This window comes from Pogoniulus pusillus, chromosome 1 (assembly GCF_015220805.1).
Source record: "Pogoniulus pusillus isolate bPogPus1 chromosome 1, bPogPus1.pri, whole genome shotgun sequence".
Lineage (NCBI taxonomy): Eukaryota > Metazoa > Chordata > Aves > Piciformes > Lybiidae > Pogoniulus > Pogoniulus pusillus.
This window is the reverse complement of record NC_087264.1, coordinates 3,365,040-3,381,180: the sequence shown is the minus strand read 5'-3', so window position 1 is coordinate 3,381,180 and position 16,141 is coordinate 3,365,040. Positions and strand designations below refer to the sequence as shown.

The 16,141-nt window shown below is 44.4% G+C and overlaps 1 protein-coding gene across 2 annotated transcripts in view; it reads right to left on the bottom strand.

The window, feature by feature from the left end:
* Positions 1–16,141, bottom strand: part of ARID4A (AT-rich interaction domain 4A) — a 73,391-nt gene that overhangs the window by 46,573 nt on the left and 10,677 nt on the right. For both annotated transcript variants that reach the window (XM_064151701.1, XM_064151767.1), the window contains exons 6-9: positions 5,901–5,980; positions 5,694–5,788; positions 4,951–5,083; positions 522–601 (exon numbers count right to left, since the gene is read on the bottom strand). In XM_064151701.1, the coding sequence (XP_064007771.1) occupies positions 522–601; positions 4,951–5,083; positions 5,694–5,788; positions 5,901–5,980 (388 nt within the window). The remainder of the gene's footprint in view (positions 1–521; positions 602–4,950; positions 5,084–5,693; positions 5,789–5,900; positions 5,981–16,141) is intronic.

Genomic DNA, 16,141 nt, shown 5'->3' with positions numbered 1-16,141 from the left:
GAGAAATCTTGGTTCAAATTCTGTAAACTTTTAGCTTAAGCAACCACTTTACATTCACTTCTTTTCATGGAAAATTAAACACTTTCAAACTTCACTGTTTAAACAGCAATGGACACCTGAGCACTGAGGGAAATGAGTCAATCAGATATCTAAACTACAGCCACCATCCACAAAGACGTAATAATTAAGACATCAAGGGAAAGCATTAGAAGCAAAACTCACACTTCAAAGAACATGAATCGAGTGTTCACACCTGTTTTTTTCCAACTCACTGATTTTTTTTCTTTTTAAATGAAGAAAACACTGGAAACTTTACTAATCCAATGAACTCTGTCTTTACCGTGTAAAGGTGGGCAAGTGAGCACAGCAGCAGGCAGCTTGAAATGGACTATGAATGACAAATGTGCACAACCAACAATAGCCTTTCTTTTTGAAGACAAGAATGTCTTCAGAAGCAGCATGTAATGACTTCTGCATCTTTCTCACCCACGTACATCTAATGAAAATACACTATTACTTACAATTTGGAATCTGCAAATGATCGAACTAAACACTGGTCCTTTTTCACAGTGACATCATCATTACAGCTGGGAGACACAACCTGAAGTTTTAAACAAAACAAGTTTTTAAGGTTAAAAGAAAACTAATAAGTTGGTCTTGAAAGGAAAGATGGACAGCAGGAAACATGGAACACAAACCCTATGAGGAGAGGATGAGGGAGCTGGGGGTGTGCAGCCTGCAGAAGAGGAGACTCAGGGGTGACATCACTGCTGTCTACAACTACCTGAAGGGACACTGTAGTCAGGTGAGGGGAGGCCTCTTCTCCCAGGCAACCAGCAACAGAACAAGGAGACACAGTCTCAAGTTGTGCCAGGGAAGCTCTTCACAAACAGTGATTGGCATTGGAATGGGCTGCCCAGGGAGGTGGTGGAGGCACTGTCCCTGGAGGTGTTCAAGAGAAGACTGGCTGAGGCACTTAGTGCCATGGTCTGGTTGACTGGATAGGGCTGGGGGACAGGTTGGACTGGATGATCTTGGAGGTCTCTTCCAACCTGGTGGATTCTATGATTCTCAACAGCTATTTTCCTGTTTCTTCCAGTGCAATTTCCAGTTCTGAGTAATCAACTCCAAGCTAACGTCAAACAGCCTCAAACTATTAACTTTACTTGTTATGCACAAGTCAGTGAAGTTTGCTTGCTCATTTGTAATTTCAAACCTCCTCTTCTGGGATGATGACTTGGGTTCTGTGTATTCATAGAATCAAGCAGGTTGGAAGAGACCTCCAACAACAGCCAGTCCAACCTAGCACCCAGCTCTAGCCAATCAACCAGACCATGGCACTAAGTGCCTCAGCCAGGCTTGGCTTCAACACCTCCAGGGACGGTGACTCCACCACCTCCCTGGGCAGTCCATTCCAATGCCAATCACTCTCTCTGACAACAACTTCCTAACAACATCCAGCCTAGACCTCCCCTGCCACAACTTGAGACTGTGTCCCCTTCTTCCATTGCTGCTTGCCTGGCAGAAGAGCCCCAACCCCACCTGGCTACAGCCTCCCTTCAGGGAGTTGTAGGCAGCAATCAGGTCACTCCTGAGCCTCCTCTTCTCCAGGCTGCACACCCCCAGCTCCCTCAGCCTCTCCTCACAGGGCTGTGCTCCAGGCCCCTCACCAGCTTTGTTACCCTTCTCTGGACACCTTCCAGCACCTCAACATCTCTCTTGAATTGAGGAGCCCAGAACTGGACACAGCACTCAAGGGGTGGCCTGACCAGTGCTGAGTACAGGGGAAGAATAACCTCCCTCACTTTGTTTTGCTCTTTTGCACACACAAAAACCCATTTAAAGCATCTGTTTAAAAAGTCATCGACCCATTTTACAGCAGCTTCTGATGTTTGACATTCAAACTGAGTGCCAAGTAGATTGGTGGCTGATTTTTGGCTGTGGTTTGCTTGGTTGTTTATGCTTGGTTGTCTGAGGTTTGGTTGTGTTGTTTGAGGTTGGTTGTTTGAGGTTTTTTGTTCAGTTGGTTGTTGTTGGGGTGGGAGTGGGTTTGTTTGCTTGGGTTTTGTTAGTGGTGTGAGATTGTTTTCCTAAGGTGGGGATAATACAAGCTCAGTGTCAATTCTAGTGCACGATTGCACAGCAGCATCATCTCCTCAGTCTAAAACCATGATAAAAATGCACCTGCATTATTTGTATTGCCACAGACAGAACAAGTCTGTACTCTGCTCTAGACCTTATACAGACAGAAAATATCAAATACAAACGAATTTCTCAATCTACTAGGATCCAGTGGAAGCTGTCATTTGTGAAGGGTTAGACAACAATCAGCACATGCATAACACTACTACATTTCATGTTTTAAACTGAGATGCATGCAGCTGGATACATCAGTGCCAACTATTTGGCCTACATTATCCCACAATGTTCTTTCAAGGAACAGGGATTGAGTGGTTACCTTTCAATCCTACATATATGTGGGGAAGTAAAATCTTAAACTAAGAGGATTGTAACAGCTGAGCTCATCCCAGCTCCAGACCCAAAATAAAGTACTTCTCCCAGGCAACCACCAATAGAACAAAGGGGGACAGTCTCAAGTTGTGCCAGGGTAGGTCTAGGCTAAATGTTAGGAGGAAGTTCTGCCCAGGGAGGTGGTGGAGGCATCGTCCATGGAGGTCTTCAAGAAAACACTGGATGAGGCAGCCGGTGCCATGGTCCAGTTGACTGGATAGGGCTGAGTGCTAGGTTGGACTGGATGAGCTTGGAGGTCTCTTTCAACCTGGTTGATTCTATGATTCTACTACAGAATATACAGTTAGTTAACTAAAATCTGCAAAAACTAGTGACTCAGGCCCACATTTGAATGCTCTAATTACGTTTAGTGGGTTTTTTAAATGAACATGCCTCTGAGTTTGCCTGACATCATAAAAAAAACTTATTCAAGAAAGCAAGCCCCTTTTATTATGCATCCCTAAACTTTCCTCTGTACACTCAGAACCTGCAAAGTCTCTGTCTTTACAGTACAAGTCTATTTGTACCTGAATTTATGTAATCTATTTGTACCTGAATTTATGTAATATGTCTTAGGAGCAATGGCAATGAACAGCTGTAGCATGTATTGAGTCAAAAATGATACTCAATATCCACTGCTGGTGTATCTGTACTCTGCACTGGTTAGACCACACCTTGAGTACTGTGTTCAGTTCTGGGCCCCCCAGTTTAGAAGGGACATTGAGATGCTTGAGCATGTCCAGAGAAGGGCGACGAGGCTGGGGAGAGGCCTCGAGCACAGCCCTACAAGGAGAGGCTGAGGGAGCTGGGATTGGTTAGCCTGGAGAAGAGGAGGCTCAGGGGAGACCTTATTGCTGTCTACAACTACCTGAGGGGTGGTTGTGGCCAGGAGGAGGTTGCTCTCTTCTCTCAGGTGGCCAGCACCAGAACGAGAGGACACAGCCTCAGGCTGTGCCAGGGGAGATTTAGGCTGGAGGTGAGGAGAAAGTTCTTCCCTGAGGGAGTCATTGGACACTGGAATGGGCTGCCCGGGGAGGTGGTGGAGTCACCGTCCCTGGAGCTGTTCAAGGCAGGATTGGACGTGGCACTTGGTGCCATGGTCTAGCCTTGGTAAAGGGTTGGACTTGATGATCTGTGAGGTCTCTTCCAACCCTGATGATACTGTGATACTGTGATCTGGCCACTTATGCTAACAAATGCATGAAAGGAACTAGCATATCCTAACACTGAAAGGAAAAAAGCAATCACTCCATACAAAGGTAAAAATTCAGGTAAGGTAATTAAAATTCATAGGTAATTAAAATTCATAAATTTAGTTGCTCCTAAATTGCCTGGGAGTGCAAGTCTTAACATGGCTTATTTTTAAAAGAGAAATATTGTTACATATATTTTACAGTCAGTTTTATCATTTGAAGAGCCAGTAAATTCTACCATACACAAATGTTGATTTTTGCTCTTCTGCTCTTCATGGATGCCATTGAAAAATGATCTTTCAACAACTACGGGCAGCAGAGCTTTGCCTGACTACTACATGTGCAACTTTGCAGTAAAAGTTCTGTTTGGAAACCATCCTACCCAGGAAAAGCACTGTTTGAATAACAGAACAATTCAGGTGACACTCCTCTCTAAAAACCTAGTACTAGAATCATAGAATCAGTCAGGGTTGGAAGGGACCATAAGGAGAATCTAGTTCCAACTTCCCTGCTATGGCCAGGGACACCCTACCCTAGAGCAGGCTGGCTGCAGTCTCATCCAGCCTGGTCTTAAACACCTTCAGCCATGGGGCCTCAACCACCTCTCTGGGCAACCCAGTCCAGACTCTCACCACTCTCATGCTGAAGAGCTTCCTCCTCACCTCCAGTCTGAATCTCCCCACCTCCAGCTTTGCTCCATTCCCCCTACTCCTGGCACTCCCTCATAGCCTAAAGAGTCCCTCCCCAGAGTTTTTGGAGGCTCCCTTCAGATACTGGAAGGCCACAAGAAGGTCACCTGGGAGACTCCTCTTCTCCAGACTCAACTGCCCCAACTCTTTCAGTCTGTCCTCACAGCAGAGCTGCTGCAAACCTCTGAGCATCCTCATGGTCCTTCTCTGGACACTCTCCAGCATCTCCACATCCTTCTTGTAACAGAACTGGATGCAGTACTCAAGGTGGGGTCTCAGCAGAGGGGGAGAATCCCCTCCCTGGCCCTGCTGGCCACACTTCTGCTGCTGCAGTCCAGGCTCTGCTTGGCTTTTTGGGCTGCAAGTGCACACTGCTGGCTCCTCTTAAGCTCATCGCTCACCAGCACCCCCAAGTCCCTCTACTGAGGGCTGCTTTCCAGCCACTCACTGCTCGGCCTGTGTTTGTGTGTGGAATTGCCTCGACCCAGCTGCAGGACCTTGCACTTGCAGTAGTAGTAGTATAACACTAGAGAGGTTGAACATCTTCAGCAACTTACCAAAGCTGGATACCAGTCTGCCTCCTCAGTATTACAAGTCACACTCACAACTTTGCCAAGCAATTCATCATTGAGACGCCTTTTATCTTCATCTTCCTCTTCACTACTTTCTTCTTCCTTTTCATCTTCAGTACTAAATGATTAAAACATAAAGTATTTTAAAGTTTTTTTGTCTGAAGTTATTATTTAAAAGCAAATACAACTTCCTATCAGGTCATTCTTCCCTAAGCAAAGCTGTAGTAATAAAAATAGAATTTTAAGTGCTGAAATGGCTTTAAACCCACTGAAATATTAAGTGCAGTTACTAAGAGGAATTTTGTAGAACTGATTTCCAAGGAGCAGTATTTTACAGCAGTATCACATTGGAACTGGAAGCACAAATCAAGATTTGATTGTTCAGACATTAAACAAAGAAACAGTCTCTAACCCAAACCTTTTAAACACATTTACCTCTTTTGTGCAGTACCAAGGAAGTGAAAGCCTCACACTTCCTGACATGAGTTTCAGTTACACGAAAGGAACATTATCATCATGGCTACTACAAGCAAAAACCCCAAGCCAAGCACAATACTGCTAACAAATGAACAGGCTTCTATGAACTGAGTTACTTAAGTCCATAAACTGTGCACAGAACCCACCTGATAAAGAGCACTCAGACCAGTACCAGCTTCAAAGGTACTACTTCATCTTAGGGCAAGGGAGGACAGGGAGGAGGAAAGAAACAGAGCACTATCAAAACTCACACAGGGAGCGAAGATCTTCTTCCTCTATTAGACTTCTTCCCAATAACTGGAGTTCCAAAGTGCTCTGGGTTAGTTAGTGGCAGTTGATCAAGTGTCTACACAGAAAAAGAGGAAACAAAATTAGTTTGCTATTTCTTCTTCTTAAAACATATGTATTAAAAAAACACCTAGTTAGTTTTTTTCACTGCCAATCCAGCATTATCTTACCTCACTTTCTGCAAAGTGCCTTTCTCCCTTCAAGCATAATGAAGTTCGTCTCAGTGTCCTTTCATCACCATCATCAAAAACTAGCATGAAGGCAAAAAAAAAACCAACACCCAATCACATTGGTACAAGATGATCAGATCTCTTTTTCAAGCTGACAAAGCCAGACTACTATCTCACCATCTAGAATATTCTCTAAAACATGACATTCAAGACGTTCATTTAAATGTTTCTTTAGTTCACAAGCAAAATGAAGGGTGATATTCAAGATTCAGTCTAAGAACAGAACATCTTCACACAGACTCAAGCCAGTATAATGCAAGACTTCTGCATGGAATAGTCTCAGTCTAATTTAGACATTCTTCTTAGCAGCACACTGCATGTTTCAAACCATAGCTACTGGCAGCACACCACTTATTATTATCTAACAATCCTGGGGTTTTGTTCACTTTTGGTTTATGGTTGTTGTTTCTGTTTCCACTTCCTATCCACTTATTCTACCTTTTAATTCTCTGTCTTGCTACAAACCCACAAAAAGACAGGTGAATGGGAATCAAAACCGTTGTGTGACTGTTTTTGCTATCAATACTGTGTTACTAACAATCTGGGTACTGGAAGCATATTAAGCACAACCAATTTATAAAGAACACTTTGTAGACATTTTGCTCCCTTAAAACTCACAAAGGCAAGTTCCATCAATACACAGCTAAAGAAAAGTAGAATGCTATAAGGCTTTGCAAGTTTTGCCTGAGAAAATCTACAGTTCACACTGTTTTAATGAGAATTTCCTTGCAGAGAAAGAAAGGTTACTGGTTTCCCCTCTGCTCTGGATCAGATCCCACTGTCTAAACCATGTTAACAGGCCTTTTTCAAAGAGCAGAGACCAGGTGGCTGCAGTCTGGCATTCCAGCAAGGTAAACGTTTATTTGTGTGGGGTCAAAGTGCAGAACACTACTCTACGTGAAAACTGTTTCGATTGTGCTTTGTCCAGTAGGGAGCTCCAATGGCTAAAAAACCCAAGAAGATTCAAGTGTTGTGTATATTTGTATGATAATTTTTAATATACTTCTATAAAAATTATCTCTAGAGCTAGCATGAATATCAAATATATGTGCACTGCTAGTAAAGATGCAAACTGATTGCAGCAAGAAAAGCACCTCTTTTATTTGTCAAACAGTCACATTCTCATAATCTTAGATTAAAACCATAGACTGCAGGAGTAACTACATAAAAAGTTATGAAGACAAATTTAATTAAGCTTGCTAAGATAACCTTTAAGGTTCCTCCACCTCCAGAGGAGATACTGTTGTGGCATGCACTGAATTGTCGTAATGGCTTACGTCATAAGCACAAAAAGCAATTAGCTTTTCCCCTTCCAAAATCCTCCTTTATGTCTAATTAGTTATAATAGTTAATAATATTTTCAAAACTTTTATAAAGACCAGTAGGACCTGTCAACCCTAATGTCAGTGTGTTACCCTCATAATGTAGTTCAGCTACAGCTCAAGGAAGCCACCACTACAGCACTCTGCAGTAATCGTGGAGACAAAGCATGACCTCGCTCCCTCTGCATTACTGTACCAGCACTGGTACCCACCATACCAGCACTGGTACCCACTGGTCAGAAAAATTCAAAGATCAGAGCTCTCAAAAAACAATTCAGCATTGTCACAAGTTTACATGAAGTAAAAAAATGAAAACAATAAAACACCCCTTTGAAAGTTAAATTTCATCATCCACTCCAAACATGCCGCTTAGCAGCTCACGAGAGCCACAGAATCAACCAGGTTGGAAGAGACCTCCAAGCTCATCCAGCCCAACCTATCACACAGCCTTGTCCAATCAACTAGACCATGGCACCAAGTGCCTCATCCAGTCTTCTTTTTGCTCTCTGACTCCATGTGCCAGCTCAGAAGGCCAGCTGTCCTGGAGACAACCTGTCCCACTACTGAAGATGCAGAGAAGGTGTTATGTACATCTGCCTTTTTCTCATCCTTGGTCACTATATGCCCCTCTCCATCTAATAAGGAGTAGAGGTTGTCCTTGGACCTTTTCTTTTGCCATTAATATACTTATAGGAACATATTTTATGCTCCTTAACATTAGTGGCCAGCTTAAGTTCTATATGGGCTTTATGTACTTCAGTAACAGTATTTCATTGGCACACAAAGCTGTGAAGGACCTGGAGAACAAATCTTATCAGAATTGACTGAAAGAGCTGGGGCTGTGTAGTTTGAAAAAGAGGAGGCTGAGGGGAGACCTCATTGCTGTCTACAGCTACCTGAAAGAACATTGTAGAGAGGTTGCTGCTGGTCTCTTCTCAGAGGTAGGTAGTGACAGAACAAGAGGAAATGGCTGGGTAGGTTTAGAGTGGACATTAGGAAATATGGAACTGGATCCTTGTGGTCGCTTCCAACCCTGACTGATTCTATGGTTAAGAGTGTTGCACTTTGGCTACAACAACCCCATGCAGAGATACAGGCTAGGGTCGGAGTGGCTGGAGAGCAGCCAGACAGAGAGGGATCTGGGGGTGCTGATTGATACCCACCTGAACATGAGCCAGCAGTGTGCCCAGGTGGCCAAGAGAGCCAGTGGCATCCTGGCCTGCATCAGGAATGGTGTGGTCAGCAGGAGCAGGGAGGTCATTCTGCCCCTGTACTCTGCACTGGTTAGACCACACCTTGAGTGTTGTGTTCAGTTCTGGGCTTCCCAGTTTAAAAGGGACGTTGAGATGCTTGAGCGTGTCCAGAGAAGGGCGATGAGGCTGGGGAGAGGCCTTGAGCACAGCCCTACGAGGAGAGGCTGAGGGAGCTGGGATTGGTTAGCCTGGAGAAGAGGAGGCTCAGGGGAGACCTTATTGTTGTCTACAACTACCTGAGGGGTGGTTGTGGCCAGGAGGAGGTTGCTCTCTTCTCTCAGGTGGCCAGCACCAGAACAAGAGGACACAGCCTCAGGCTGTGCCAGGGGAGATTTAGGCTGGAGGTGAGGAGAAAGTTCTTCACTGAGAGAGTCATTGGACACTGGAATGGGCTGCCCGGGGAGGTGGTGGAGTCGCCGTCCCTGGAGCTGTTCAAGGCAAGGTTGGACGTGGCACTTGGTGCCATGGTCTAGCCTTGAGCTCTGTGGTAAAGGGTTGGACTCGATGATCTGTGAGGTCTCTTCCAACCCTGATGATACTATGATACTATGATTAGTCAGGAGAAGTAATGACAGACATTGACACCCCTCAAATAAGCAAGATATCTGGGCTACACACCTGACCCACTCCCTGCTTCTCTTGGTGAACAGGAGGGCTGCCCAAGGGGCTGGTTGAGTCACCAACCCTGGATGTGTTAAAAAGTCGTTTGGATGTGGTACTTGAGGATATGATTTAAGGGTGAAATTTGTCTAGTAGGGGTATTAGTTAGACTTGATGATCCTAGGGGTCTTTTCCAACTGGAATATTTCTGTGACTTTTAAGTTTTAGAATGGTTTAGTTGGTTGGGGTTTAAATGTTCCATGCACCCTACAGTGTGCACCATTTCTCACTGCTCTGATTAGACCAGAAAGCAGACTACCATCATTATCCTTTGGTAAACATATTCAGAACCAGAAGTAAAGTAGTTATTTTTCCCACAAATAATCATTTTAGAGGACAAATGGCTGGTGATTTGCAATAGGCAACTGTATGAAAACAGCCAGCAACTCCACACTTGACAATAAATAGGTATTTTTAATTACTCTATTTCCATGTTTGGAAGTTCTAGCTAATTAAAAGCTAGCATAGTGGGGAGGGGGAATAGAGCAAACCATTCATAGACCAGACAGAATCACAGAGTGGTCTAGGTTGGAAGTGACCTCAAAGATCATCCAGTTCCAATGCCCTGCCAGAGGCAGGGACATCTCCCACTACAACAGATTGCTCAAGGCCTCATAGAATCAACCAGGTTGCAAGAGACCTCCAAGAGCATCCAGTCCAACCTAGCCCCCAGCCCAAGCCAGTCAAATAGACCATGGCACTAAGTGCCTCATCCAGTCTTTCCTTGAATACCTCCAGGGATGGTGCCTCCACCACCTCCCTGGGCAGCCCATTCCAATGCCAATCACTCTCTCTGACAACAACTTCCTCCTAACACCCAGCCTATACTTTCCCCGGCACAACCTGGCCTTGAACACCTCCAGGGAGGAAGCAGCCACAACCTCCCTGGGCAACCTGTTCCAGTGCCATATACCTTTTTTTCACCCCTAAAAGATAAAAATCCTATAAATACTGAATTTCAAGTAAAACAGACCAGCAAAAAGCCCCTCCAAAACTCTACTTGAACTAGGATACATTAGGAAACTGAGACAGTTAAGAACTACCTGAGATAGTCTGCTTTCCTCAATCACAACAAACATGCAAACTAACTTAGAGCTTTGAAACTCATCTAGATAGATATTCCTGACCAATTCTATGATTCTATGAAAAATTTGTCAACTTCATGAATTTATGTTTCCCTTCCATGGAGAAAACAAAATAGAAATTAAAAAAAAACCCATATATTATGCTGAATAATTAAGTTTCCTCATCAGTCCTCAATGACTATAGGAGTATGCTTTCAAAAGTGGGCAGTCATGCTCTCTATCCTATTCCTAGTTTCCTAACTGAATGAAAAACAAGTCTACCCTACTCCTCAGTAGGTGCTTTCATATGAGAAGCAGCTATCACACAATTTCAGGAAAGGAAGGTGGAGAGCAGAAATTCTCAGACCTCCTTCCTGATTTGCAGCAGGTCAAGGAATTGGTGTAACTGTTAAATGAAAGCACAGGAAAATATCTCAGTGTTGCAGCCATGACATGTCCTGCCTGGGGGAAAAGGAAATTCAAGCTAAGAATGTAAGTCTGTATGATTCCTTCAAAGTAATCAAATCCAATATGTTCCATCTCACCTAGGGAATTTTCTTTCAGAACTGAAGTTTCTCTTAGCCTCATTCAGGTTAAAAGAGTGGAGAGAGTCATAGAATCAACCAGGTTGGAAGAGACCTCCAAGATCACCCAGTCCAACCTAGCACCCAGCCCTACCCAATCAACTAGACCACAGCACCAAGTGCCTCATCCAGGCTTTTCTTGAACATCTCCAGTGATGGTGCCTCCACCACCTCCCTGGGCAGCCCATTCCAATGCCAATCACTCTCTCTGTGAAGTCAACATATCCAACAGCCAAAAGTCTCAAATAAATGCATGTAAATATATATAGACCTGCAGAAATTACTAGAGAGGTTTTGTTCAGTTTGTGTGTGCTTACCCATTGGACATCAGCAGCTCAGCACAGAAAATCCTTCTAGACAACAGAACTCTCAATAATGAGAAGTGTGGTATTATAAAGAAATACCACAGCATCATCACTACTTCAGTGTCTTGGCCTTTTAAAAATTATTAAGAAGTAAGTTACATTTCATTTTCCAACTTGATGAGGACCAGTAGAAGCCAAAGGACTGTGAATGCAGTAACAGAAGTCACTCGTATTTTTGGTATTTCAAAGTAATTTAATTGCCTCAGCATTGGTCAGGCCACACCTTGAGTACTGTGTCCAGTTCTGGGCCCCTCATTTCAAGAGAGATGTTGAGGTGCTGGAAGGTGTCCAGAGAAGGGCAACAAAGCTGTTGAGGGGCCTGGAAAACAACCCTATGAGTAGAGGCTGAGGGAGCAGGAGTTATCCAGCCTGGAGAAGAAAAGGCTCAGGGGTGACTTCATTGCTGCCTACAACTACCTGAAGAGAGGCTGTAGCCAGGTGGGGTTGGGCTCTTCTGCCAGGCAAGCAGCAATAGAACCAGGGGATAGAGTCTCAAGTTGTGCTGGGGGATGTACAGGCTGGATGTTAGGAGGAAGTTCTTCACAGAGGGAGTGATTTGCCATTGGAATGGATTGCCCAAGGAGGTGGTGGAGTCACCATCCCTGAGGGTGTTCAAGCAAAGCCTGGCTGAGGCACTTGGTGCCATGGTCTACTTGACTGGATAGAGCTGGGTACTAGGTCAGACTAGATGATGTTGGAAGTCACTTCCAACCTGGTTGATTCTATTCTATTCTACTCTCATGCACATGTAATGTAGTAAAAAGATATGTTTAAAGTGCCACAATGTTTTTCTTAGAAGGAGAACTTCCAATGCTGTCTTTCCAAAGAAACAAATATGGAAAAGCAGAAGCCTTTTAACTACTACCAATGCCACCCCGTTTAATCAGCATCTACTTGTTGGGGAAGAAAAGAGAGTACCAGATGACCACTTCAGTAATTAGTTCTGAAAAAATGATATATACTAGTCAGGAACCTACATACTACTATTTAGAAGTTGAAATAGTAAAAATGACAGGAAGAAAAGCAATGTTTCTGCTGGCCAGAAGCATTTCTTTCAAATATGTTCATTAAAGACCAACACTGACAGAAGGGGGGAAAAAAATGACTAAGCAGCACAACCTGCTGCTTATGATGCTTGTTCTAATCCCAAGAAGAGAGTTCAAAGTACAGAGCATATTGAAACAATAAAAATAAAACAGGAATGTTCAGAATTGTGCTGCATCCTAATTTTGTTGATAGTAACAGGAAAGAAACAGAATTGGGTTTTTTTTCCTTTGTGGAAGCACAGGCAAGCAAACCCTAAGACAGAAAGTGAAAGCTTGCATTAGGCATCAGTGCAATACTTCCTAAGTGTTAGAAAGAAAGATAGGTTTTCTTAATAGAAAAAGGTCTTGCAATGACAGGACAAGGGGAAATGGATTTAAACTGGCAGGGGGGAATCATAGAATTATAAAATCAACCAGGTTGGAAAAGACCTCCAAAGTCATCCAGTCCAACCTAGCACCCAGCCCTATCCAGTCAACCAGACCATGGCACTAAGTGCATCATCCAGGCTTCTCTTGAACACCTCCAGGGATGGTGACTTCACCACCTCCCTGGGCAGCCCATTCCAATGCCAATCACTCTCTCTGACAACAACTTCCTAACAATATCCAGCCTATACTTCCCAAGGCACAACTTGAGACTGTGTCTCCTTGTTCTGTTGCTGGTTGCCTGAGAGAAGAGACCAATCCCACCTGGCTACAATCTCCCTTCAGGTAATTGTAGATTCAAACTAGATGTTAGGAAAGGGTTCTTTACAGTGAGGGTGGTGAGACACCAGAACAGGTCACCCAGGGAGGTTGTGGATGCTCCCTCCCAGGAGGTGTTCAAGGCCAGCTTGGACGAGGTCTTGAGTGATCTGTTCTAGTGGGAGGTATCCCTGCCTATGGCAGGGGGTTGGAACTGGATGATCCTTGAGGTCCCTTCCAACCTAAACCATTCTATGATTCTATGAAAACAATCTTCATTGAAAGCTGAGTACTTCAAAAGTGCACCAAACAGTGTAACTTTCAACTAGGATGAGCAGGTATGATCTATTCCAAGTCCTTGGCAGGCACATAGATGACATCAACAAAAATAATACTGACCTTATCCTCACAAAAACACTGCAAACATTGGTTCACCTTTATTGATATAAGAAACAGCAACAAGTTGGCTCAAAAGCATTTTTAGGAACTGTGAAGAAACTTGCCACAAAATACAGTGAATGAGTCTTATTTATAAACATTGCTAAGACTAAAACCAACAAAAAGAAAGAAAATGGAGAGGAACATAGCAGGACGTGAGCAGTAAGATCCTCATAATAGAATCATAGAGTCAACCAGGTTGGAAGAGACCTCCAAGATCAGCCAGGCCAACCTAGCACCCAGCCCTATCCAGTCAACTAGACCATGGCACTGAGTGCCTCATCCAGGCTTTTCTTGAAGAACTCAAGAAATAGTTATGGTATTACTTCTACACACAGCAATCAGTGTTAACAGAACCAGGCAGTCCTGTAGCAGACGAGTGAATAGGAAAAACAACCCCTCAGGCTGCATCTGCTTGCTAACTTCAGATTCAAGTCATCATCACAGAATCACAAAATGGTAGGGCTTGGAAGGGACCTCTGGAGATCATCTGGTTCAACTATGTTACGGTATTGGTGTTGCCCAAAGGAAGAGAGCTTCTATGTTGCACAGCAAGTAAACATTCTTTAACTTATTCCCCAACCCATCTTTTAAATGTACCAAGACAAGGAGAATATGTACCAAGAAGTAAAAACTGCTCCAGTGTCATTATGCATGCTTAGTTATTTTCACTGGCTGCCTGATAAAGAAGTCATCTGTGAACTGCCTGTGATGCTGCCTATGAATGTCTACATCAATGAGTGCAAGTTTTGCAGGCATTTTGTTTGTTTGCTTGTTTGTTTTCAGCTGTGGAAATACAGCAAGTACCAAGAGTCATGTAACACTTGTTGAATGACCTTGTAGACAAGGACTGTACTAACAACTGATTCATCACTGTAAGAGGGCTTAAGTGCAAGATACTGCAGCATATTGTGCTAGTGGAGAGGCTACAGACTTCCCTTTGGAAAACAACAATCACTTCACAAGAGCTTCAGTCCCTCTATAGAATTATCAGAGAGAACACTCAAATGAGACCTTCGAGTCTACTCATAGAAGACTGTCACCTTACAAACAAAACCCTCCTATCTGAAACTGGTTTTTGAGATCTCACAGTAATACTACTATTGCACAGAAAGAGATCAGAAAAATAAATATTCTACTGCCTTGCTCTGCCTCCACTACCATCTGAGCACAATTTTGACTTTAAAACTCAGTCTGCATTATAACAAAAGTGGATACATAACAAAGCATCTATCCACTTGATCTGTAACAAGGCTTAGTCAATATACCTTTTCAGTACCACCTGCACTTCTCTAACTGCATGTTGCCTAAACACACCTAACTGCTAAAAGTGGTGCTGTTCTTTGTTTCTAGATTCTTCAGAAAGCAACCCACACAGCTACTGCACAGGTTCTGTACCACAAGTGTGCTTAAACAACAGTATATCCCAGGAAAGGACTCCAGGCAACAGGGTTTTCTCAAAAACCACCTAAGTAACACATCGAAGAGGAAAATAACAAATTGGATAGACTAAGGTCGTACCTTAATCACAGCAGCAGAGTTGGAGCAACAGGCCAGTTTCCCTGTCACACCTGGGATTTTAGACTCCTGACGATGAAGTGATCACAGAATCACTCAGGGTTGGAACGGGCCACAAAGATCAGCTAGTTCCAATACCCCTGACATAGAGCAGGCTGCACACAGCCTCAGCCAGCTTGGCCTGAAACACCTCCAGCCATGGGGCCTCAACCACCTCCCTGGGCAACCCAGTCCAGCCTCTCACCACTCTCATGCTCAACAACTTCCTCCTCATGGCCACTCTGAACCTATCCATCTCCAGCTTCACTCCATTCCCCCTAGTCCTGTCACTCCCAACGGCCTAAAAAGTCCCTCCTTCAAACACTGAAAGGCCACAAGAAGGTCACCTTGGAGCCTCCTCTTCTCCAGACTGAACAGTCCCAACTCTTTCAGTCTGTGCTCATATCAGAGGTGCTGCAGCCCCTCCGATCATCCTTGTCACCCTTCTGGGATGTAGACCTCACCAGGACGTTGGGAAGAACTGCTCAAACCAGCCACACAAACATGACCAGCGCCTCACACAAACAAAACGTGCAATGCTCAAGTCAGGAAAAGACAAATTACCAGGCCTCTGACATGAATTAAATCAACTGGCTGGTGACACCAACAAGATTTTAATCACCCTTCATACAGCAATAAGATGTTAAGAGCTTATAGTTCATAGAATCATAGCATCGATCAGGTTGGAAGAGACCTCCAACATCATCCAGTCCAACCTAGCACCCAGCCCTGGCCAGTCAACCAGACCATGGCACTAAGTGCCTCAGCCAGGCTTGGCTTCAACACCTCCAGGCACAGCAACTCCACCACCTCCCTGGGCAGCCCATTCCAATGCCAATCACTCTCTCTGACAACAACTTCCGGCTAGCATCCAACCTAGACCTCCCCTGCCACAACTCCAGACTCTGTTCCCTTGTTCTGTTGCTGCTTGCCTGGCAGCAGAGCCCAACCCCACCTGGCTACAGCCTCCCTTCAGGGAGCTGCAGACAGCAACGAGCTCTGCCCTGAGCCTTCTCTTCTCCAGGCTGCACACCCCCAGCTCCCTCAGCCTCTCCTCACAGGGCTGTGCTCCAGGCCCCTCACCAGCTTCCTTGCCCTTCTCTGGACACTTTCCAACATCTCAACATCTTTCTTGAATTGAGGAGCCCAGAACTGGACACAGTACTCAAGGTGTGGCCTGACCAGTGCTGAGTACAGGGGAAGAATAA